Here is a 23,058-nt window from a genome sequence, read left to right as displayed (position 1 = left end):
TTTAATTTCACTGCAGAAAGATATCGCTGAAACGGTAAATTCACGTCCCTTTTCCAAAATAATCTTAAAATAAGAAAAGATTTACGCAGTGTCTGTTCTGTATTAGGAAACCAGAACAGAACCATATGTGAATGAGAGACAAAACAAAAAGGGAAAGTAATGATTGATGAGAAAAAGTTGATCTTTTAATCATTTCCCTCTGACATCCCTTCAAGGAATAGGTAAGGCAACAAACTTTAATATCTAAAAACTGAGAGGAAACGGTGGTAAGAGTTGAAATAACCAGTGTACTTCTTTCCATTCAATGTGAACATTTTCATAGTCTCTTTATTAATACAATAGTTTGACTATATTTAAACGACTGAGTGTCTTTTCAAGTCATGTTGATCTTCCCCATTTCTGACAAATGGAGGACCTTTTATGATGCATTTCTACAGTAACACCCAGATGCAGAACTGTGAAAAGTAAACAGGCATTGTAGCATGTTTCGATCACTTTGCTTGACAAACCATTTTCGCCAAAACGTTTGACATGTTATACTTCACCCTTCTCAATCGCCCCCCCGCCCCTGAACAGACTCATCAGACCTAAGAGAACATTACAGAGCGTCCTCGTGTGCAAACCAATATGTGATTCAGCAAGAAATGTATTGTCATTACAGTTGGTCTATCTTGTCTTGAGTAGATCAACTCCTTCGCCGTTATCTGTGAGCCCCACTAACCCAGCAATGAGGCTGCAGACAATAAATACCACGTTACAGTGAGGTCATTAGAGGCAGTTTAAACAGTGTTCATTATGGCTCCTTTGGACATGAGTGTGTGCATACTGTAGCTGGATCCTTTCGCCCGTTCATCTAATTTCAAATATTCGATATAATGGTTCAACAGGCCGGTCCAGTCTGATGTGCAGCTCAACTTCGTCATGACCAGATGAACCCCTCCCACATCATCACACCCATGTTCTGTGTGTCTTCAAGTCCTCAGCATCACAACTGAGGACAAACACATCAACATGTTTTTGTTTAAATAAAAAAAGAAAACCTTTAAAATCCTAAAACAAGCACCACGTCCAGTCTGCCGCCTTCTTCCACCTGCTGGCAGCTCAAACTCCATCATCCCAGAGCACAGTTGGAGACTCTCCTATTTGTCCTCTCCGTCATTGCGGATGTGGTATTTCTCCAGAAACTCAGCATGTTTCTGCCGCAGGATTTCTGTCTGTTTCTTAAAACCGTTGAGCCTGAGAAACGGCACACAGAAGACAACCTCACACTCAGCTCCATAATCAAGCATCAAATGTGACACCAAACAGATGAAAAACAGGAATACATTTAAAGAGGACCTATTATGCTTTTGTACTTTTTCCCTTTCCTTTAGTGTGTTATACATTTTTCTGTGCATGTAAAAGGTCTGCAAAGTTACAAAGCCCAATCCACACCGAAACACTGCTCCTGAACTGCCTGAAACGCCTTGCTTGAAGTCCTGTTTTTTCTCGTAACGTGGTGATGTCACCAAGTAACACATTTGCATAATACCTGCCTAGCAGCTAGTTTGGCACGTCCTCAAACAAAGCTAGTTAAAGTGGAGGGGGGCATGTAAACATGTTCTTGTAGAAACCCAAAATACAAGTATGAACATGAAAATGAGCATAATAGGTCCTCTTTAAAAGGCGTTTGTGTACTCACCTGGCCCTCTCTTTGGATTCATTGTAAATTTCTGTGATGGTTCGATCTTTCTCGTCCATGAAGTTATTGTGAACTTCTTCAAGTTTCCTGAAAGAGTCGGAGAAACACTTGAGTTAAGACAACGCTCGCAGAATAACTTTGCTTGACCTAAAAACTTGTCGCTCAGCACGCACTCTGCATGCTCAGTTGTTGCTTTACGAGTTTGTACAGCTGTTATAACAGCTCTTCAGATCACAAAGAAGTGAATCTCCACAAACACATGTGGCACAGAGTCAGGGTGTAAAAACAAATACGAGGTCACATGCCATGAGGTTGTGCCAACACACATGGCACAGTGACACGTCCGCAAACAATCCCATTCATGTGGATGTGAATGTGCAGCAAAGAAAACTCAACAAAGTGAGGGATGTCAGGAAATAGGAAGGATGGACTACAGCGGGAAGTCCGATACGAGGTTCTAGTACGGATATTGTTGTCTTTCTAACATTCACCTCTAAAATGCTTAATGATTTCCCTTTAAAAGTGTCTTCATCGAGTGCTGGTTTTGTACCTGAAGAAGACTACGTGGGCTCCGATGCTGAGCGCCATAGTGAGGAAGCAGTAGCCCACAAGGCGGAAGTTCCTCCTCCTCTTCCTCTGCCACTCCTCCGCCGTCGTCTCCTGCGCTTGAGACTGACTAAACTGCTCCCAGTAACGACGGTTATCCTGGGTATGCGTACTGATGGTAGAGTTGTCCAAGAAGAATCATGATTAGTGACATCAAAACCAGGAGGACAGGTGGTACAAATGTTAAAATCAGTCATAACTGAAGCAATAATGAAGTCTGAGGGACTTTTAAGTAGTACATTTCCATCACCCTTCATTTGTGATGTTTAATAATCTTTTTCTAATTCTGATTCTTCCACTTGGCTGTTGGAAGACAGGGAATTCTCCATGATTTTCTGTCTTTAGTCTAACTACTCTATTTCTAACTTTTTAACTTCTCTAACTTAACTAGAAAAATTTGAGATGTTAAATCTCAATGGTTTATCTGGATATAAAATTTGAACAACAACAAAAAAAAAACAATTTGCTGAAGACTGGTAAATGCTTTGTGCAGAAACAATGCCAAAAGCAGTTTCTAGACTCGTGCACAAGGTTGAACGAAACCTGAAACATCAAACTATGCAGCACCTCCATCAAGGATTTTCTAGAAATTCGGGCTGACAATCAATTAAAATATTTAATGGTGATTAATCGTATGATCGTCCATAGTTAATCGCACATTTTCTATCTGTTCAAAATGTACCTTCTAGGTTTTCTAGTTTCATTTGATTTGATTGCCAGTATCATCACTCTAGCTTTAAAACTGAATCCTCTACAACCTCAGAAAGATCTAATTTGCGTTAACGCATTGTTATCGCGGTAACGTTGACAGCCCTACTAGAAATCCATCCATCCATCCATTATTTGTAACAGCTTATACTATGCAGGATCGCGGGGGGGAGAGGGGGGGGGGCTGGAGCCGATCCCCGCTGACATTGGGTGAAGGCGGGGTACACCCTGGACAGGTCACCAGACTATAACAGGGTTGACACATAGAGACAGACAACCATTCACACTCACATTTACACCTACGGGCTATTTAGAGTCAACAATTAACCTAACCTGCATGTCTTTGGACTGTGGGAGGAAGCCGGAGAACCGGGAGAAAACCCACGTTAACACGGGGAGAACATGGAAACTCCACAAAGAAGGGCCCCAGGCCAGGTTCGAACCTGCGACCCACTGTGACCACCGTGCCGGCCACCTACTAACATTTAAAACTGCATGTCTAAGAACATCCGCCAATTGTCTGTTCCCCCCCACACATTAACAGGGTTAAAGAGTGAGGAGGAAGGTCAGGTTATGTAAGTCTTATAAGCAGACATAAACTGACAGATTGCATACAGTATATGTTCACCTGGCTCTGTAGCTGGTGTGACTTGAGGTAGATCTGAAGGCCTGGCCCCCGCTGTATTGATGTCTGATTTTGAAGTCGTACTCCCTCCTGCTCGGCTCTTTGCACAGCACTCGGTAGGCCTCGTTCAGCTCCACGAACTGGCTGTGCAGCGATGGGTTGGATGGGTCGCTGTCTGGGTGCAGCTGCATGATGGATGGGTCAGTTATAGTAATGAATTAAAACCAAACAAAAACTATAAACCAAGACATATATTCTGGTGCAGACAATCTAGACGTATACTTGCTTCAAAACACACAAAAATGTTTCTCTGTTAAACAAATGCATTCAAATGTATGGTTTGCACTTACAACCCTGTCTCTTTCTCTAAAGGGTGAGTTGTGTCATCCATCAGTTATGCCAAAACCACAAGGTAAATACACATGCACATCCTTATTTACACTGGCAGCCACAACATAAAAACAAACAGCCAGGAAGCCCAGTGTGGGAACTGTTAAAAAGCAGAAACTAAGCTGTGAAAGGCTGCCCTCATGTGGCGATACACTTTCTTGTTAACAAATTTGGACCTTACCTTCTTAGATCTGTCAAAAAATGCATTTTTAATTTCCTCCAAGGAGGCATCAGATTTGACTCCCAGGAGTTCGTAGTGATTCACAGCTTTTCTGTGGTTGAGAAAGCAAAGAACTCAAAACCAAACAAAATACAAAGCAGAGTCCCTAAACTACACAAGTTCTTTTCAGTAATTCTGATTCAATTCAACACATATATATTCACCAAGTCTACCTGTGTGCATAGCTCTGGGAGAGCAGACGCAGCCCGCTCTTGCAGCACCAAAGACAACTCTGACAAAGACGCAGCTGAGCTTCCAACTGCATGTTGGGAAATTTCAGAGGTTCTACACAGCAGACCTGTGCAAAGACAGCAGATGTTGAGTGTCATCAATGATACTAAGAGCATTACAGGAGAAGCAGGGAGATATTTAAGCAGGCAGACAGACGCAAGCCTCACAGCATTTTAAATACATAGATGTTATGAAAAAAGAAAATCCTGAACTCTGCTCTTGCTTAATGTTTCAGTCTGATTAATAAATTGTGATGCTGAACAAGAGCAGTGAGCAAGATCTACTTATTTCAAGACTAAAGTTATACTCGCCAACGCACATGCATTTGAGATAGTTGGCTGTATGAATATCTCCTTCAAAAAAATATATAGATGTTGCACTTTGAGTATACTAATATTATAAATCTACTGCTGTTGGAAGGACATAATCTGGTGTTTTATTACTCTAATGTTTACACGATGAGCTCTTAAGGAAAAAAACAACACTGGAGGGGAGTTTTGTTTAAAACATTTTTGGCTGCTAGAAACAAAACCAGAACACGGAAATGGCTGCGCACAAATCCCCCAATCATGGACAACTGGATTTCAATTGTTAATTAAATAAATTGTATGCCTTTACCTTAAGACTACCATATGAGCAATACATGAAATAGCAAAACATTGACTACTAATGTGCCAACAAGATGTAATCTATTGCAAATGTCATTTAAAGATCCTGTATAATTATTGTGTTGCCTATGTCAACCCGACCCCTTTAGCTTGAAAACATATTGATAAAAGTAAAGTTTAAAATACTGAGATTAGGGCTGTCAAAGTTAACGCGATAATAACGTGTTAGCGCAAACTTGTTTTAGCGCCACTAATTTCTTTAACGCATTAACGCAACTTGCAATTTTTAGGTTGTAGCGGGCTCATTTTTACCAACCATGTCATACTAACTAGTCGGGAAAGAGCCTAAATAACGCTCCAAACTTGCGCTAAAGTTTGGCAAGGCATAACTGTCATGGCCATTTTCAAAGGGGTCCCTTGACCTCTGACCTCAAGATATGTGAATGAAAATGGTTTCTATGGGTACCCACGAGTCTCCCCTTTACATACACGCCCACTTTATGCATGTTATGATTTGAGCATATTTATTATGCTAAATGCAGTACCTGCAAGTTAAATATTAATACTAGGACTGTCAAAGTTAACACAATAATAACGTGTTAATGCTAATTCGTTTTAACGCCACTGATTTCTTTAACGCATTAATGCAACTTGCGAATTTTAGGTTGTAGCAGTCTCGGTTTTAAAGCTAGAGAGAAGATACTGGTATCATATGAAACTAGAAACAATTTCATACTAGCTTGTCAAGGAGGTTAAATAACGCTACAAATTTACGCTAAATTTTGACAAGGAAAAACTGTCATGTCCATTTTTAAAGGGGTCCCTTGACCTCTGACCTCAAGATATGTGAGTGAAAATGGGTTGTATGGGTACCCATGAGTCTCCCCTTTACAGACATGCCCACTTTATGATAATCACATGCAGTTTTGGGCAAGTTATAATCAAGTCAGCACACTGACACACTGACAGCTGTTGTTTTTTGTATTTTGCATGCTAAATGCAGTACCTGTGAGGGTTACTGGACAATATTTGTCATTGTTTTGTGTTGTTAATTGATTTCCAGTAATAAATACATACATATATTTGCATAAAGCAGCATATTTATCCACTCTCATGTTGATAACACTATTAAATACTTGACAAATCTCCCTTTAAGATACATTTTGAACACACAAAAATGCCATTAATTTGTGATTTCCTGTCTTTACCTTTCAGTGTGTTTCCATTGAAACGATCAGGAACTTTCCCCTCATGTGTTGACACGTGATCTGCCTGAGGACAACAACAGAGGACGAGGTGAGTAAAAGATCTCTGAATAAGGACTAATCAAACAACACTAGCAGCTGGTCCTAGGACCTTTCTTATCATCTGGTGAAACTTAAAACACAACTTGTCATTCACTTTGACACCGAGCAGCTGTGTTGACCCAAAACAATGGAAGTTAGTTGTATACACTTTGAATTAAAAATGACTTCTTTAGATACTTTCATTACTGACACCACCAGCTACAGACTGCTGCTTGTTTGCACATGAATCCTTACATGCAATAAACAAATAAAGAGCAAACAGTGCTAACTAGTTTCCAGCAGGAACACTTTGTCCTGCTGGCTGAGCAGCAGAGCAGCAGAGCTAACACTAGCCGGTCTGACAGCTGCTCTGCTCTGTTGTTATTTTACTAATAATGATATTAATTCAGCCAGCGGTGGTTAAGAGATGAAGAACAAACGTTAAACAATGCTATAAAGCCCCGACTTCACAAAGAGAGGTTACATACCAGCAGGACTCCGGTGGGCCCGTTGCGTAAACATCAGCTGCTCGAAGCTAGCTACAACAACACCGGAAGACGGGGGATACCCCCTTCAAAATAAAAGCACGTTTTCCACCACTACAGGGTATTTTAAAATATAAACAGAGCAAACGAATGTAATTATGTTACCTGACTTTTTTTTTTTTTGCCAAGGCATATAACTCACGCCTAAATTATATTCTATTCACCTCTGTCTTATTGACTAATTTTGATTATGACCGGAAGTTGTTGTTGATTCAAGGCAGCTTACACCTACTATACTCTACATACTCAATATGTGTACTATCAACATACTTCTGTGTGAATAAACAGTAGTTTGTATCTTTTTTTTTTCATAATGCCAGACTTTATGTTATATAAATCATATTATAAGCATTTAATAGTTTAAAAGTATTAATGGCTTTTTTGTTTTTGATATTTGGTGTGATGGTGCTATACTGTTTGAATTCATTAATAAAGTTGAGGAGAGTTGGCTTGGTTCCTGACCATTTTCTCTTATGAATATGAAATTGTTCCAAAAGTAATAAATAATTGTATTATATACAGCATGCTATGTCCACTCGTATCTTGACTAATATATATATATACATATATATATATATATATATATATATATATACATATATATTCAAATTAGTTCAGACTTTGATGATCACAAATTTAAAATTTAAAATATATATAATTTAAATAATATATAATATATAAATTATATATATTATATATATTTATATATATTATATATATATATAATATATATAATTTAAATATACATATATATAAATTATATATATATATATATAATTTAAATATATATACGTATATATCAATTATATATTATATATATATATATATATATATATCATTTAAATATATATATATATATATTTAAATGATATATATTATATATATTTTATATATATATGAAAATGTTATAATTCCAGCTGATTTGGAGTGTTATTGGCGTCACAGAGCTGTCTGTCAACGTCCGTTATGAACGTGTCGTCACTACCGCATTGCATTGTGAGATATGTATGCAGCCGTGTGCAGTGGTTGGATGTATTAAGGTCCAGTGGTTGAGGAGGATGCATACTGTAATATCTCATCGGAAGTAGTATGCAATGCGCGTACTAATGGTTTTATATTAAGGTTTTGGACATAATGAAACATCTCACTGTTTTACTAAATGACATGTTAGTATAGAATTTCGGACGCAATCGATTTAGTTATACAGTATACCTTAATAACACATAATAATAATAATAATAATAATAATAATAATAATAATAATATTAATTAATATTTCACACAGCTGTCAGTAAAATATTTCTGATGAAGTAACATGTAGTTCGGCCTCTGGTCACAGGATGGTGATAATGAACATATTTTACCGTCTGACTAAAAACAAAAAAAGGGAGGAAGAAACTCCACTTGTCTTGACTCTCTTATAGCCTCGGCTTCCACCCACCTAGGAAGGTAAGATTAACGCTTCTACCTAAATAACCTTTAGTCCAGGCTACCTTAGTAACGTTACACTTTATAGAACACAGGCTAACTTGTGATGTGTACTCCGTCGATGGTCCTTGTGTCTGCGCTCAGCAGCAGGATAAACGAACAGTAGTGCGTCTCAGTGAAGTAATAACACTTGTGTGGGTGGACTATGACTTTGTGGGGCTTTTAAAAGTGAACATAAATATGTGATTGTTGCATCACTTTGTTGCTTTTGTTTATATTTACATTCCTTTACCACTTCCCAAGATAAGATATTTATTCAACAAATGTTCTAGGCTACTATATAAACACATTTCAGGAGTTATTTGATTATACTAACATGTTGGCAAGAAGATTCTACATGTGTTCAGACCATGTCAGGATGTAGGTCTCTTTAGAGCCTATTGCTCTCCCCTCTATACTGACACCATGTGGGCAGTAGGCTATAGTTTAAAAAATGTAAACTAGTTTAAAAAGTTAAAGTTTAAAAAGGCATAAGCATGCATAAGCCTCAGGTTGCCTACAATGACTGCATGAGGATATTAGAGAAACCCAGGTGGTGTAGTTCAAGCGAGCTGTTCTGTAAGGCAGGTGTCAACACTTTCCAGGCTCTGTTGAGAAACCTGATGTATTCATTTATATGTCGGCTAAATGATTCATTATCATGCTACTGTCAAATCCTTGGTTTAGTGTTATACGATACCAGTCACCCTTGTGGAAACATTGGTATACCTGTCTTTTATAAAAAAGTCGCAGTTTCTATTTTAATGTATGTATTGTTGGTTGTGCTGTATGTTTTTTTTAATGGACTTCGAGTCTGTCAATAAAGATGAATTGATACTGATAATAAATATACCTGTAGTTAAATTCAACAGTTTAACTTAAAGGTCCCATATTATGCTCATTTTCAGGTTCATACTTGTATTTTGTGTTTCTACTAGAACATGTTTACATGCTGTAATGTTCATAAAAACCCTTTATTTTCCTTATACTGTCAGCCTGAATATGCCTGTATTTAATCACTGTCTGAAACGCTCCGTTTTAGCGAATTTTGACGTAATTGCAACAGAATTGCGTTGCTAGGCAACAGCTTGGGTCCATTTGTACTTGTCAGCTGATGTCATTCACATACACTGCAACCAGGAATAAACTGGGACACATTTAGAATGTTTACATTTAAATCTCGGTAAAGGGTCTAAATATTGTATATTCGTGACATCACAAATGGGCAGAAATCCTGACAGCTTGTTTCAAATGCAGAGTTTCTGAATACGGGCTGTGTGTATTCCCTGTGGATTGAGTGTTTTGATACTTTCACAGTATTTATATAGGACTTAAGCCTGCTTTATAATAAAAAAACATGAAAATCTCACTTTTTAATAATATGGGACCTTTAACTAACTGCAAACAATGCTCAACACAAGTCTGGGGCTCATTGTATTGTCTTTGATAATTCTGTGCAGATTTATACACATATATCAGACATATATTGGCTGGCTTGTTATACATGAAAATGACTTGTGCTGGCCAGTTTTAATCTTTAATCTCTGATTGGGAGTGTGTCCTTATCGTGTCTGTTTGTGTTTGAGGAATGAAGGGAGAGGCCAGAAGTACTTCCTGACCTGGACAGTTATTTACTGCATTTAAAATGCTTTCAGAGTCAGCTCTTTACAACAGCTTCTGTTTCTTTCCTGTGCATCTTGTTTCCTTAATAGAAATATTAACAGTTAAAAACACTTACAGAGCTGCAGCAGTAGTGTGGGTGAAGAGTCAAGACTTCAATGATTATCCACAGTGAGAGATGATGGACTCAGAGGTGTCTGTGCTGCTGCACTGTGCAGCCTGGAGGGGTCTCCTGCAGCCTCAAGTACAAGTGGAGCTCTCTGAAAGGTAGGAACATCAATCAGGCCTCTAAAAAGTGTTAAAACTACATATAATTATTAAAAGGCCTTTCTACTTAAAGGGATAGTTTGGGTGTTTTGAAGTGGGGTTGTATGAGGTAGATATAGTTAACATAGATGGATACATATGGCTTCAGTTGCCTTTGGAAAAAGGGCTGTCTGACGGCAAGATAAAGCGGTGAAAATACTCTTAATATAGCCTACACTTAAACTGATATTGATTTTATTACGTAGGGCCTTTCTTTTAGGTGGCTAAAATACGTTTTGCTGCCGTCCCCGTCCTCATCAGTACATTGCTTTGCCTCTGTGTGGTAACTCCTGTCTGTTTCTCCAAACTGGGGGCGCGCTGACCGTCATCTACTGTAGGTAATACACTGGCTATGGATAAGTACCTCATACAACTCCACTTCAAAACACCCAAACTATCCCTTTAACATGGCTCAAACATGTAATGTAGATATTGGGATTCATTTTTAAAGAATTTCATTGTCAGCCCCAGTTGGCCACAGACATGGTAGGAAAGTCTTTTAATGGGATTTGTTTTGATAAGGAAAATATAGAATAACACCAGCTTCGTCCTTTAATCCAGTAGTTTGACAACTGGCAAAATGTGACGCAGTAACCTGAAGAGTTTGTCTTGCTTCCTGTCCCTCTTCTTAGCTTCAACAGGCAGACAGATTTGGCCCTGGAGCATCAAATAGAAGAGGCGTGGACAGAGCGGGTGTCCAGGGAGCCGTGGCTTTTCAACGGGTCCAAATTCAGACTGCACTCTTTCTGCTTGGCCTCATCATCCTCTGTGTCTCCTAAACACCCACTCTGCACTCATCCGTCCCACATCCCCTTCTCAGACTGTGCAGAGGAACAGGAACACAGCAAACAAAGGATGGAGGAGAATTTGTGTACCGCTGATTCTCTGCATGACTCTGTCCAGAGCAGTTTGGACAACAGAAACAGACATGTGAATCAGAGAGAAAATGTAGATAGTGTCAGTGCATTGTCACAAGCTTCCTCCCTTTACAGTGAATCTAAGAGCATCACAGCTGGATGTCCAGATGGTGAAGAGGGCGGGCCGCTCCTCACTCTGAGCATGGGCCTTACATGCTACAAAGATTACCTGGGAACAAACTGGTCGTGTCGAGTGGCGGAGCTACGTCAGCGTGGAGAGGTGGAGTTCGGTGACCCCCTGGCGCTGCTGGCTCAGCCTCTGGGTGTGGGTGGTGTCCTGTGTACAGACGACGGTCAGGTGGTGTTGATCAGGAGGAGCCAGAGGGTGGCGGAGGCAGGGGGGTTCCTGGACATCCCCGGAGGTCACCCAGAGCCAAAGGTGAAGTAGATGAAGTGTCATTGAAATGTGCTTGATGTGTTTTTCACACCGTGGCTGCACCTCTTCAGGTGGTGTGTGAGCGTCTGGGCCAGACTGAGGTGAGCGAGGAGCAGATCAGCGTGGACATGATGCAGCAGAGGCCCGTCGTCTCCGAGCTGTTCTCGTCTGTGTGCGCCGAGATCAGAGACGAGGTGGGAAACAAGTCCACTGTAAACTCTTTATTTCATGTCAAGCTGATGTTTAGTTGCTTAAATGTTATTAGATTGATATGACTCAAGATGACTTTATAGAATAAAAACAATTTAAATATTGGCATAAATTAAGTGCAGAGCTTTATTTCCTGATGATTTTTTGGTAAATACATGAGTCCAGTCTTTGTCACTCCCATTCTTAACTATGGCGGAATTTTTGTATTCATTTACTATTGTTGATATATTTTGTATTAATTGGTTAATCATTTAGTCTATGAAATGTCAGAAAATAGTGAAAATGTTCCCAGACATCTTCAAATCACTCGATCAACAGTTAAAAGTATATATATATACTGTATATATTCAGTTTATTATCACATAAGCATCAAATCCTCACATTTTGGGAAGCTGGAACCAGCAAATATTTAGTTGTTTTTTTTGTTAAAAATGTGTTAGACGATTAATGTTTTATCAAGATAGTTGTCGATTAATTTTGTCTTGATTGACCAAGCGTGACCAAACAACCTCCCTGAGGAGATCAGACCGGCGAGCTCCTTATCCTCTTTTAAATCCCTCTTAAAAATATATTTTATAAGTGTGCCTTCACTGGTTTTGTTGCCTGAATTAAGTCACTTCTTAAAACCCATTTATATACAAGGGCACTTTATTTTTTTATTATTTTAATTAGATCATTTCTCTTGTATTTTTTCTCATGTGCACCTCCTTTGTTATTATAACTATAACTTTTAAATTGTTTAAAACACTGTCAGATTGTCTGCCATTTTTTATCTTGTAAAGCACGTTGTAGCTTTGTTTTGAAAAGTGCTATTTAAATGAAGTTTATTATTATTATTATAACTTAAAGGTCAGCCTGTTTCTGCCTTTCGGTGATAAACTAATACATCTGCAGATAAAAGACACGCTCTGTTAAATGATCAATAAATACACCAAGAATAACTACTGACAATTTCAAAGAATTTGAATTCTGGTGACTGCACTTAAAACTTCTATGTGTCAAATATTAAGTGCTTTTAACATCTTTCAAATTAATCAGAAAGCATTTAACGTAGTCCTGGTGAAACTTGACTTAACTGATCATCTCTGTGTTGATATTTTACTTTTCTGATCGAACCAGATCAAAAATTAATTCAAAGAAAATATGAAACAATATTCACATTAGCTTTTTCCAATATGTTGAAGAACTCTTAGCAATGATGGAGAAAATCTACAATATCCACTTTATAAACTCAAAGTGTCTGAAATTTAATCTCCCTTCCTGTCTGTCCGCCTGCAGGTGAATATTCCTCTGAACTCCCTCGGAGAGCCGGTCCTGATGGGGGTCGCTCTGAATCACACCAGCGCCGGCAGACCAAGTGCTGAGTTCTACGTCAGGTACTCATTCCTTCAGTTTTGATTTGATACGATGGAAGTTTGCCTTGAATGGCTGTATAAAGATATAATGTAGAGTGTGTTTGTTATCTGTGTGGCCTCAGTTGCTCGCTGACATCTGATGAAGTCAGAAAATTGTACTGGAAAGGAGGAGCAGAGGCCCATGAGTCCACAGACATCGTCTTCCTCAGCAGAACGGTGAGTAATCTATAGTTACTGATTATATAATTGTCTGAACAGCAACTTCAGGATGAGCTTTTCTTGTTTTGGCAGTTGCATTTGAAGCAGAATAACAACATGTAGATTCACACGACTGTATTTTGTTGGGCCTGAAATGTGTAGGAGGTGTTGCAGCTGGACAGAAGCAGTCCTCTGTGGTCAGAGCTGTGTCCTTCAGCTAAAGGAGCCGTGCTGCTTTATCAGACGGTGAAGCCTGACAGTGAGCGAGGCCAGAGCAGACGACACGACGCTCAGCATCAGAAAATGGATCAAAAAAATCAAATGTACACAAAGAGTTGAGCAATTTATTACTCTTTGACTTTGAGGACTCTCTGACCAATACTGGAGTTAAAAATGTGCAAAATACTGTATATTTATCATCATTTGTACACTGCAGAGTAAAATCATGAGTAACATTTAAAAATATTTTGTATAAGAATCCTGAGAAGTGACCTGGTTGTCGCCGGTAAAATGATTAAATACTACAACACTGATGATTATGTTTGATTGGCCAAAGCAGCGAGTGCATATACTGTAGTCTGGATCTCTGTTTGTATACTCGCTGATGTAGTTTGCTCTCTTTTTAAAAAATTAAAAAACATCAGTCGAATGATTGTCCTTGTAAACACTGATAGTGCTCCAGGTTTCTTCATCAGTAACCTTCATGTCCGCTGTAACCAACGTCTCTGTAGTAGCAGCCCTGGTCCTGATAAGGCACGCTCCACTGAAATGTAAATCACAGAAAAAAGACAATGAGATTTGGTTTAGTCTGAAATCTTAAGGTGGATGTTGCTGTGTTATTTAGCATCTTTCCAGCAGTTTGAAAAGCGACTAAATGCTGACTGCTGCTCCGTCAATACAAGCTGAGAAGAAATTGTAATTAAGGTTGTTAGTATATTAGATTACAATATCTGTAACTTATTTTCTTCTGACTAAATTACAGCCTCAGGTGAGTGAACAGTTCACCTGCCTACATTACTGACCTCATGTCCTCCTCACTGGTTTAATGATTAAACCATGGCTTCTATGAACTGACCTCTTCCGCCTAAAGGAACAGTGTGTAACATTTCAGGGGATCCGTTAGCAGAAATGTATTATAATTTTCATAACTATGTTTTCATTAGTGTATAATCACCTGAAACTAAGAATCGTTGTGTTTTTGTAAACTTAGAATGAGCCCTTCATATCTACATAGGGAGCGGGTCCTCTTCATGGATGTATTAAGAGAAGTGGATACAGTGTTGGAGGCGGGCTCCAGTTCATTCCTATGAGAGTTGCTCAGTGACGCATGAAGCCAAAATGGCTCGACTGCCATCAAGTGATAAAGTACCCGGATCATCCGGCGATCTTCCACATTCATTGGGCCCATAGAGCAGGCACAGTAGCGTTTAATTTAACTCCGCAGCCTGCGATCCAGCCTCGGTCTGGGTCTCATTCACATGAACGGAGGAAGGAAAATAACTCTGGATTCAGCTATTAGTGCATTTTACAACTTTTAGGACCTAATGATTTAAGTAAGGGCTATTAGAGTGTTCATACTAGGAAGTTGATTTATCTAAAAAAAAAAGAATCTGCTGAGTTACAGACGTCTCTTACCGAATGTAAGTCTATGTCTAAGTCTATTTTTGGGCCCTATGGCATCACGTGACGGACACGGAAGTTGTAGTACCACCGTTTGGCCACTACGGAAATTTGCTTCCCAGCCAGGCGCGCTTCCTGGGGACTTGCAAGGCCTATTCAAAGAGGCTGGGTCATGCGTCATCAACGCGTCATATCTTTGGGGTACAACACACGCTCAGTAAAATCTGGTCTGCACTCGCCAAAATTGAGCCAATCGCAACACACGACCACAGCTTCAGTTCCACTGCGTATGTGTTATACCCCATACCCCAAGACCCGTATCCGCCTGTGTCCCAGCCTCTTTCAATAGGCCTTGGGAACTTGGTCCTCTTCACGGAGTCTGCCAAGTTGCTTCTCTATGTTTCTACAGTAGCCTAGAACAGACAAACCAAATACTGACTCTAGAGAGAGCCTTTCACGTTTTTACGCTACCTGAAGGCCACCGTAGTTCTCCGGCACGCTTGTGAAACTGTGATAATGTGAGTCGCAGAGTCCAAAACTGTGGTACCGCCAGCCGCCATCTGACTTCCATTGCTCCTAAAGTAGTGTTATTACGGCGTTACCACGGTTTTGCACACGGCGGCTCACGTTACCGCAGTCTTGGAAAGGGAGGAGTGGGCGGAGGGATACTCAGTTGGTTGCAATCTGCAGCCACACCAATAGACGTCACCAAATCCTACACACTGTCCCTTTAAGATCATCAATAACTTTCTTTTCTGAAGTAAAGAAAAGAACTGAGGCAGATGTTACACAATTCAAATGTAGTATAACATTAGCTTGATACTTATGATGGTGTTATCTTTATAAGAACTTTTAAAAAAAAATCTAATCGAGTGTAAAAATCTCCCTTTTTACTAAACTTAGTTGCTTTCTACAGAAGCAGGACACAGCGATGAGGTCCAAGAGACCACATGATTTTGTTTAACACAACCTCTTGAACCTTAAAGTGCAACTAAGCTAACAACAAAGCGACAGCCCCAAATGATGTTACAATGAGTTTGTTTGTTGTGTAGGATTTCACAGCTACATAACACTCACATATCTTGGCTGCTGCCTCCATGGCTGCATGTTGAGTCTTGTGTCGTTCCACCCTACAAAGACAATAAAGAAATCAACTAACATCTTAAAATATCAAATCTCCCAACATACTGCCCATCATTTCTCACGCTGACCATGACGTCCAGTCCACTGGATCCTATGTGAGGATGGAGGGCCGTGAGGGTGGGGTCTTTTCTTGTGAAGTCGGGGTTTCTTCTTCTCCTGTTTGGGGATGGGAGGTAGCAGTCGGCGAGCCTCGTCTCTATACTCCTGCAGGAGCGTCTGAGCCTGTTCCTGAGGCAGCTCGACGTACTGCAGCTCCTCCAGCAGGTTGCTCTGCTGCTCTGGAAGACTGCAGCTCACTGGAGATGAGGAGGAACATTTAAGTTGTAGAAGCATGACGGAAATGACGTGCATGTGATGTTCAGCCTGCATTGGACTCTTTCATAGGAGTCTGCTGTACCAGGTTTAATTGTGATTGTCAGCATTACCAGAAGCTCCAGTCTGTAGTGTAGTTCCATACACTTCAAGCCTGGTTCAAGACCTCTAAATGGCTGCCCACATATCTCAAGTTTCTCAGCAATTCAATTAGAATAATAAAATAATGACATAATTATCAGGCTAATACACCTCTGTTCAACCATTGAATTACATGGTCTTTTCCTCCTGTTTCTCTCTGTGGGGAGAGGGTTAAATGACTCCCCTTAAACATCATCTCATCTTTTTAGATGAGATGATGTTTAAATGTAAATATTATTAATTTAAGAGTTTACATCCCCAATAGAAACGCCTTTCAGATCGCCAGTTTATCCCACATCTCTGTGTCGGCCTAAATTGTTACAGAGGTATCCTCTTATTATTCACTTAGATGTTATACCTTGGAGTTTGAGCAGGGCCGTCTCGGGGATCTGCTCCCCGTTGCTAGTCTGGTGCTGGAACAGTCGTCTTTTCCACTCGTCTGCTGAGGGAAAAACCACCACCACCCGGCGCCTGAAGCCTGTGAACAGCTGCAGCTTGTAACGCCGTGCAGAGAACAGGATGTTGCACTGGAAACAGAGATTTGACAAAGAGAATATGTTAAGATATTTTGGTAACACTTCATTTTACAGGTCCACAAATTTCATGATAATTAGGTGATAATTAGCAAGTAACCTACTTGAAATTTCTTTGGATATTTACCTCAAAATGTAACGTTCAAAATGACAGTTTTGGGGGAGTGGCTTTGGAGGGACGGACTGTCAGTGTTTCCGAATTGGTGACTTTCTCTCTAGATTAGTAACTTTTGGAGCTCGTGCTGCTAGCTACTTTAATTGGAAAAGAGTTGGCAGCACCGGGCTGGGTTTTTTATTTGGATAATTTTTTAATCTAGTGTACTCTTGCTAGCTTCTCAACATTTGTGACCCTACCGTTAACAGGGTATTCAAAGTTAAATCAATGTGTTTAGTAGTGAAGAGTTACCTGGTCGAGGATATAGTTGCCAGGAGTTTGAGCTGCCATCTTGATCAAATCAGTTAGACACTGAGAGGCCTGCTGCAGCCTGCTGCCTCTCTGCCCACCACTCTACACACACACATCGAAGATTTCTGGATCAGTTGAAGTTAGAAGTTGAAAACATCATCTTTGAATGTGAATATAAAACACAGGAGTGAAAACTGGAGGTTTGACTGACAATCATACATGCGAGCAGCTCCTCAGTGCCCAGCAGCTTGTACTGTTTCTCAGGGTGCTGCTTCATGTGAGTCCTGGCCCAGTGGCTTTTACCAGAACCGGGAAGACCAACCATCAACACCACCTGGAGGGAAAAACAGAAAGATTCAAATGGAACAGCTTGTAATGACTACTTTTATTACCTGTAATAAACAAATGTCGATGTGTCGATCCACCACTTTGGTCCATCAACAACAAACTTTTCCACCACAGGGATGCATATAAACACCTTGTGATAATGTGAATTCAGCCTCACCTCACACTGTGCTCTGAAGGTAGGAGGCAACGTGGAGCGCACCTTCTGCCCAGCAGAGAGAGCTGCCAGCGGTGTGAACCCTGGAGGTCCGGGGTACCAGGGAGGAGCTGTGGGGTCCAGGAGGAATCTGACTGAACAGCTCTTACAGAGGACGTGAGGGAACAGAGGACGACCCAGCAGCACAGAGGCGTCCAGGGAAAAGGCCTCGCCCATGAAACGACCGTTTTTATGGAAAGAGAGCTTAACAGCACCGTCTGTGGAGAAGGACTGTTGATGTGTAAACATGACACACACACACAGTTGGGATTAGAAAAAAGAAATGTCCTACTATCAAAACAGATCTTGGTGTGAAAGGATGACAGTAAAGTTTAAAATAGAGGAAGAATTGAAGAGGAACTCACAGCATAACAGCCAATGATATCTCCCTCTGAGAAGAGTTCTCCAAACACTTCGTCCTTCCCACCTGACACTTTTTTACCACGCCCATCATAAGCAAAAGAGAAGTCATCTTCACCTGGTGTGAGACGGTTAGATATGCAGAAGGAGAAAAAATAAATATATACAATAATCACATCACTATAGAAAAAAGTCCCCTTCTTTTGAAATCAATTCTCCTAAAATGAACCCAATAAAAACTCTTACCCAGCAGTAGAGAGGTGTTGGCCACAGACCAGCCTACTCTCAGGCCGTAAGGATCCACATCCTCTTGTTCCTCCAGCTGTGTAGTCAACAACTTCCTCTCCAGCCTCACCTCAAAGCCCACCCTGCCCTGCAGCACCCCGTGGGTGAGCCTGCAGCCTGACCACAGCGAGGGGAATCGAGCCCAGAACCGCGGCTGGCCACCGGCACAATCAGGACTCACCTCGAAGTGGAGGTGACTGTCATCTGTGAAGAAAACAGAAAGTCAGAGATTCAAAATAAACTAATCGTAGTTTAATAAAACACTGTAACAAAATGAGGTTAGTTTCATGTTCCTTCATTAGAGAGGCGGCGCGTGTTGTCCAAACACTTACATGCATCTAGTCTGACTTTATCGTCATCTTCGTCCTCCGTCTCCTCTCGGTCCACTGGAGGTTGTGGAGATTTGGCTCTGCTCGGAAAGAGATAGAAACGCATGCTGCTTTATGACACCCTTTTCATAAAATCCCTAAAGACACCACGTTTAGGATAGTTTCTCTAGAATTCAACCAAAACCCTGATAAATTGTTATTTCCCATCATATCTCATGAGTCATGTGCATATTCAAATTTGTTCTACCTTCTTCTTCTTTTCTGGGATTGGTGCACCTGAAATATATAATGTCAATGAAAACTAATAGTATGTGTGGTTTGCAACCCTCTTTTTCTATTATCAGTTAATCATAAAGATACGTCTGCCTATAATCTTGCTCTGTGATGTACTTTGGGCTGCATGATTGTATGAAAGGTATGGTGTCAAAACATAAGTATTCACAAACAAATGTCAAGTTATGTAACTTGTAAAACACAAAAGCACAAATAAATGCAGAGTGATTTGTATCTGTAAATCTATTTTTGTATATGTAAACCTGCATCTGTGCCTCTAATTTACAACTCGTACATCATCATTTGTACATCAACTACATTTTTCAAAGGAAATATATTTGTGAATCTCCACTTACTTCTGTGGATTCTTTTAAAACTCTTTTGCCGTGCTGTTACAAACAAAATCCACAAATGCAGGGAGCACGTGACTCGTAAAATGTCATGTGACTTGTGTCTCGTAAAACGACATGCACAAATAAATGCAGAGCGATTTGTACCTGTAAATCTCTATCTGTATCTGTGCCTCTAATTTACAACTTGTATATCATCATTTGTAAATAAACAAAAACAGTTAACAATCACGGTTGTCAGAGATGTTAAGAGCAATAAATTGATCAAGACCAGCCTCACCAGGGCAAGATCAGGTATGGGTGGGAAGGTTACCAAGAGCATGGAAAGAAGCCGTAGTGATCCTGATAAGAACCTGTTTAAAAACCACTAGCTACAGGCCGATAGCACCAACATCAAATATATGCAAGATCATGGAAAGGATGATAACAGAAAGGTTATCATATGAGCTTGAGAAGAGAGGAATGCTTGTAAGTTATCTAAGTGAATGAAGGGGGGAAAAAGGAACACCGTGGACTCAGTGATAAGGCTGAGAGAACAAAGTAAGACAGGTCAGTTATTGCAGGTACATGATGTGGAAGGAAGGAGGAGGAGGAGGAGGAGGAGGAGGAGGAGGAGGACGAGGAGGAGGACGAGGAGGAGGAGGAGGACGAGGAGGAGGACGAGGAGGAGGAGGAGGAGGAGGAGGAGGCTTGGCCCCACCTTCAGTTCACACATGGATGGGTGCAGCACCTGCAGAGTCAACAACCGGAAAATCGTCGTTTGCACAAAGGTAAGTAACTGCTCCTCAAGTGGTGACTAGCTGTAAATGTGAAGGCATAGCTTTTTTTTAATACTTGTTTCAATGTTATTAATGTCTTAGGTTTTGCACTCTAAACACCTCAATGATCCTCGGTTCAAGCCTCCTCAGTTCCAGTGGTCAAGTGGCGTGTCCACATCGCACATGTATGGCTGGCACAGCAGAGTCCTGCACACATGTTGGGGCTCTCCTGTCTAAAATTGAAGCAACCACGACAGTCACTGACGTCCCAGCCTACTGGATGATGCCCAGAGAGGACAAGATCCAAGCAGAGGTGGGCTGCAAGATCGACTTCTCCTCTGCTACGGCTAAGAAGAAGAAGGCATCAGTGGAGAGAGAAGTATGCCAGGGATACGGACTCCTGTTGGCTGCAAGGTGACCCCGAAACCCACACTTTCGGACCTGTCACCCCTACTACAGATTTTGCGCACTCACAGCAAACTGTTTGTCAGACTGTTTGTCTTTCTGGAATAGAGGACTACAGCCATCATCTCAGTCTCAATGTATAATTTAAGCCTAGTAGTCCTGCTGACGAGAATAATATTAATTTTAAGTCACTGCCTCTCAATAACTCTTGTAATTTATGACACACAGGCACTTCTGTGTGCCTCTGTCTCTCACTCTCTCTCCCTCCACCTAAAAATAATAATCTGGTCCTCTCTCTAGGTTACATGGTGGAGAGGAGGTTGTGATGTTCAGCCTCTATCTGTTTGGCGACGCCTGGAAGCTACTTGACATCCATCTCTTCATATATGTTTCACATTTTATGTAGCACTTTCCACGCTCTGTCCCTCATAAAACCCATAAAAAACACTTGACTAACAGTCCTGAAACACCTGCAGTATACTTCTTTAAAACCCTGCTAACTAAAAAACCTAGCTTGTTACTTGAGTTACCTTTTGTATCGTATCTCCTCTTTGAACTCGTAGAAAGCTCTTCCTCTGCCCATGTCCTCTGATGACAGAGCTCTCCTGTCCTCTCCAGCATCTTCTGCTCCTCCCTGATGCATTTCAACATCTGTCTCCTCCGCTTGGTACACTGGTACACACTCTGAAGTACACCCAGAGCCTTGTTGTAATGGTGTAATACACTCAGAGGCTTGTTGTAGTGTTGAAACACACTCAGATCCTTGCTGTAGAGGTGTAATACACTCAGATCCTTGCTGTAGAGGTGTAATACACTCAGATCCTTGCTGTAGAGGTGTAACACACTCAGATCCTTGCTGTAGAGGTGTAATACACTCAGATCCTTGCTGTAGAGGTGTAACACACTCAGATCCTTGCTGTAGAGGTGTTAAACACTCAGAGGCTTGTTGCAGTGTTGTAATACACTCAGAGGCTTGTTGCAGTGTTGAAACACACTCAGAGCCTTGTTGTCTGGTGTCAGTGTCTGTCTGTGTGGAGGTGTCTGTGTACTCTCTGGTCCAGTCCGGTTTACATCCCTCAGTAACACCTGGTCCTGTTGGAGGTGATGAGGACGGAGCCTGGACGTCCACCTCTTGTGCTACAGGTGTTATTGAGCGGTCATGTTGTGGTTTTACCTCTTCTTCATCATCTTCACCTCGTCCTGCCTCTAACTTGGACCACAGCCTGCCCAGCAGCTCAGCCTTCAGTCCCTTGTTGTCCAGACCCAGATCCTTCAGTCTGGACCGCAGCTCGGCCACTTTCAACTTCTTCAGCTCCGCTAGCTTCATCGTTACCGTGTGAGGACAACTTTTAGATGTTTTCTTATCGAGTTTGTGGTAAAAAGCTCCCTCTAAGTAAAGTGCAGAGCAGCAGTGAGGATCAAAACATCGGTTCAATATGGTGCCCTGCTTTCTGATTGGCTCTCCTTCTTCTTCGTTTTCTATTTCCATCAGACTAGATCTGGTTTAGTGCTCTGCTGCCTCCTGCAGGTGAAGACTCCTCACTGCTGGTTTCTCTCTGGGACCTGGAAGTGCTCTAATATATGGAAGTTTCGATTGGACTTTATTAGTAATCCAAAGAAGACATTACATAAATGTGTAGCATGATCTGCAAATGTTTCATTATCCACAAACATGTATTTTTGTATTTGTGTAAAGTCACATTCACAAAAATACAGGGCGATTTGCAAATACGCATTACTTACTCTGTAAATACTTATTTTAAGGTTTACATGTAAAGTGATATCTACACATTTGTGCATCTATTTCTACACATGGAATGATATTTGCGCAAATGTGTAGATATTACTGCACATGTAAACCTTAAAATAGGTATTTATTTTCCTGGCAACCAATAAAACAGCTTCTGCGTCAACTGAAAATGACTTTGGAAAGTGATTAATACATTCTAGCAGCCTTATTCTCAACTTCAAAAAAAGGGAAAGTCAATATTGATGTACTTTATATTTTATTATAGTAAGTTTTGCGTATTTGCAAATCGCCCTGTGTTTTTGTGAATGTGACTTTACACAACACAAATACAAAAATACATGTTTGTGGATAGTGAAATATTTGCAGATCATGGTTCACATTTGTGGAATGTCTTCCGTGGGTTCCAACTAATAAAGTCAAATAAAAACTTCCATATTTTTCAATATTATTTTGTTACATTTACTGACGTATTTATGTATTTATTGAGTCATTTATTTTTTATT

At 40.6% G+C, this 23,058-nt stretch overlaps 3 protein-coding genes across 4 annotated transcripts; 1 reads left to right on the top strand and 2 right to left on the bottom strand.

Moving 5' to 3' along the window:
• Positions 1-163: 163 nt before the first annotated feature.
• On the bottom strand, positions 164-6,938 carry dnajc4 (DnaJ (Hsp40) homolog, subfamily C, member 4). Its single transcript, XM_074648605.1, has 8 exons — positions 6,844-6,938; positions 6,278-6,341; positions 4,404-4,528; positions 4,192-4,282; positions 3,624-3,805; positions 2,232-2,399; positions 1,682-1,768; positions 164-1,236 (listed from the first exon to the last, which is right to left on the bottom strand). Exons 3-8 carry the CDS (start codon positions 4,493-4,495, stop codon positions 1,140-1,142), a joined length of 717 nt encoding a protein of 238 aa, XP_074504706.1. The 5' UTR covers positions 4,496-4,528; positions 6,278-6,341; positions 6,844-6,938; the 3' UTR covers positions 164-1,139.
• Positions 6,267-14,007, top strand: nudt22 (nudix (nucleoside diphosphate linked moiety X)-type motif 22). Of its 2 annotated transcripts, none has more exons than XM_074648603.1 (7): positions 6,267-6,365; positions 10,108-10,254; positions 10,926-11,589; positions 11,658-11,780; positions 13,075-13,172; positions 13,274-13,367; positions 13,512-14,007. In XM_074648603.1, the coding sequence occupies exons 2-7, from the start codon at positions 10,166-10,168 to the stop codon at positions 13,686-13,688; spliced, it is 1,245 nt and encodes a 414-aa protein (XP_074504704.1). In that variant the 5' UTR covers positions 6,267-6,365; positions 10,108-10,165; the 3' UTR covers positions 13,689-14,007. The 2 variants fall into 2 exon arrangements, with proteins under 2 accessions (XP_074504704.1, XP_074504703.1); XM_074648602.1 differs by lacking the exon at positions 6,267-6,365 and adding an exon at positions 8,205-8,349.
• Positions 13,682-22,841, bottom strand: LOC141775330 (heterogeneous nuclear ribonucleoprotein U-like protein 2). The gene is made up of 11 exons (XM_074648592.1): positions 21,336-22,841; positions 19,023-19,099; positions 18,652-18,894; positions 18,411-18,523; positions 18,010-18,276; positions 17,716-17,838; positions 17,505-17,606; positions 16,924-17,092; positions 16,181-16,408; positions 16,047-16,099; positions 13,682-14,112 (listed from the first exon to the last, which is right to left on the bottom strand). Exons 1-11 carry the CDS (start codon positions 22,292-22,294, stop codon positions 14,041-14,043), a joined length of 2,406 nt encoding a protein of 801 aa, XP_074504693.1. The 5' UTR covers positions 22,295-22,841; the 3' UTR covers positions 13,682-14,040.
• Positions 22,842-23,058: the final 217 nt, after the last annotated feature.

The sequence above is a fragment of the Sebastes fasciatus genome, chromosome 10, assembly GCF_043250625.1.
Source record: "Sebastes fasciatus isolate fSebFas1 chromosome 10, fSebFas1.pri, whole genome shotgun sequence".
In the NCBI taxonomy this organism is placed as follows: Eukaryota; Metazoa; Chordata; class Actinopteri; order Perciformes; family Sebastidae; genus Sebastes; species Sebastes fasciatus.
This window is presented reverse-complemented; position numbering and strand designations above follow the sequence as displayed.

Bases quoted from the DNA above. Each gene is read 5' to 3' on its own strand.
- dnajc4 (XM_074648605.1), bottom strand. From the start codon at position 4,495: ATGCAGTTGGAAGCTCAGCTGCGTCTTTGTCAGAGTTGTCTTTGGTGC. The intron at 1,769-2,231 runs GTACAAAACCAG...CGACTCTTTCAG, and splicing joins GCCCACGTAGTCTTCTTCAG to GAAACTTGAAGAAGTTCACA. The intron at 1,237-1,681 runs GTGAGTACACAA...GCCGTTTCTCAG, and splicing joins GAATCCAAAGAGAGGGCCAG to GCTCAACGGTTTTAAGAAAC.
- nudt22 (XM_074648603.1), top strand. From the start codon at position 10,166: ATGATGGACTCAGAGGTGTCTGTGCTGCTGCACTGTGCAGCCTGGAGG. The intron at 11,781-13,074 runs GTGGGAAACAAG...GTCCGCCTGCAG, and splicing joins GCGCCGAGATCAGAGACGAG to GTGAATATTCCTCTGAACTC. The intron at 13,368-13,511 runs GTGAGTAATCTA...TGAAATGTGTAG, and splicing joins TCGTCTTCCTCAGCAGAACG to GAGGTGTTGCAGCTGGACAG.
- LOC141775330 (XM_074648592.1), bottom strand. From the start codon at position 22,294: ATGGAAATAGAAAACGAAGAAGAAGGAGAGCCAATCAGAAAGCAGGGC. The intron at 18,524-18,651 runs GTAAGAGTTTTT...GTCTCACACCAG, and splicing joins CAACACCTCTCTACTGCTGG to GTGAAGATGACTTCTCTTTT. The intron at 17,607-17,715 runs GTCAGTCAAACC...GTGTGTGTGTAG, and splicing joins AGCTGCTCGCATGTATGATT to AGTGGTGGGCAGAGAGGCAG.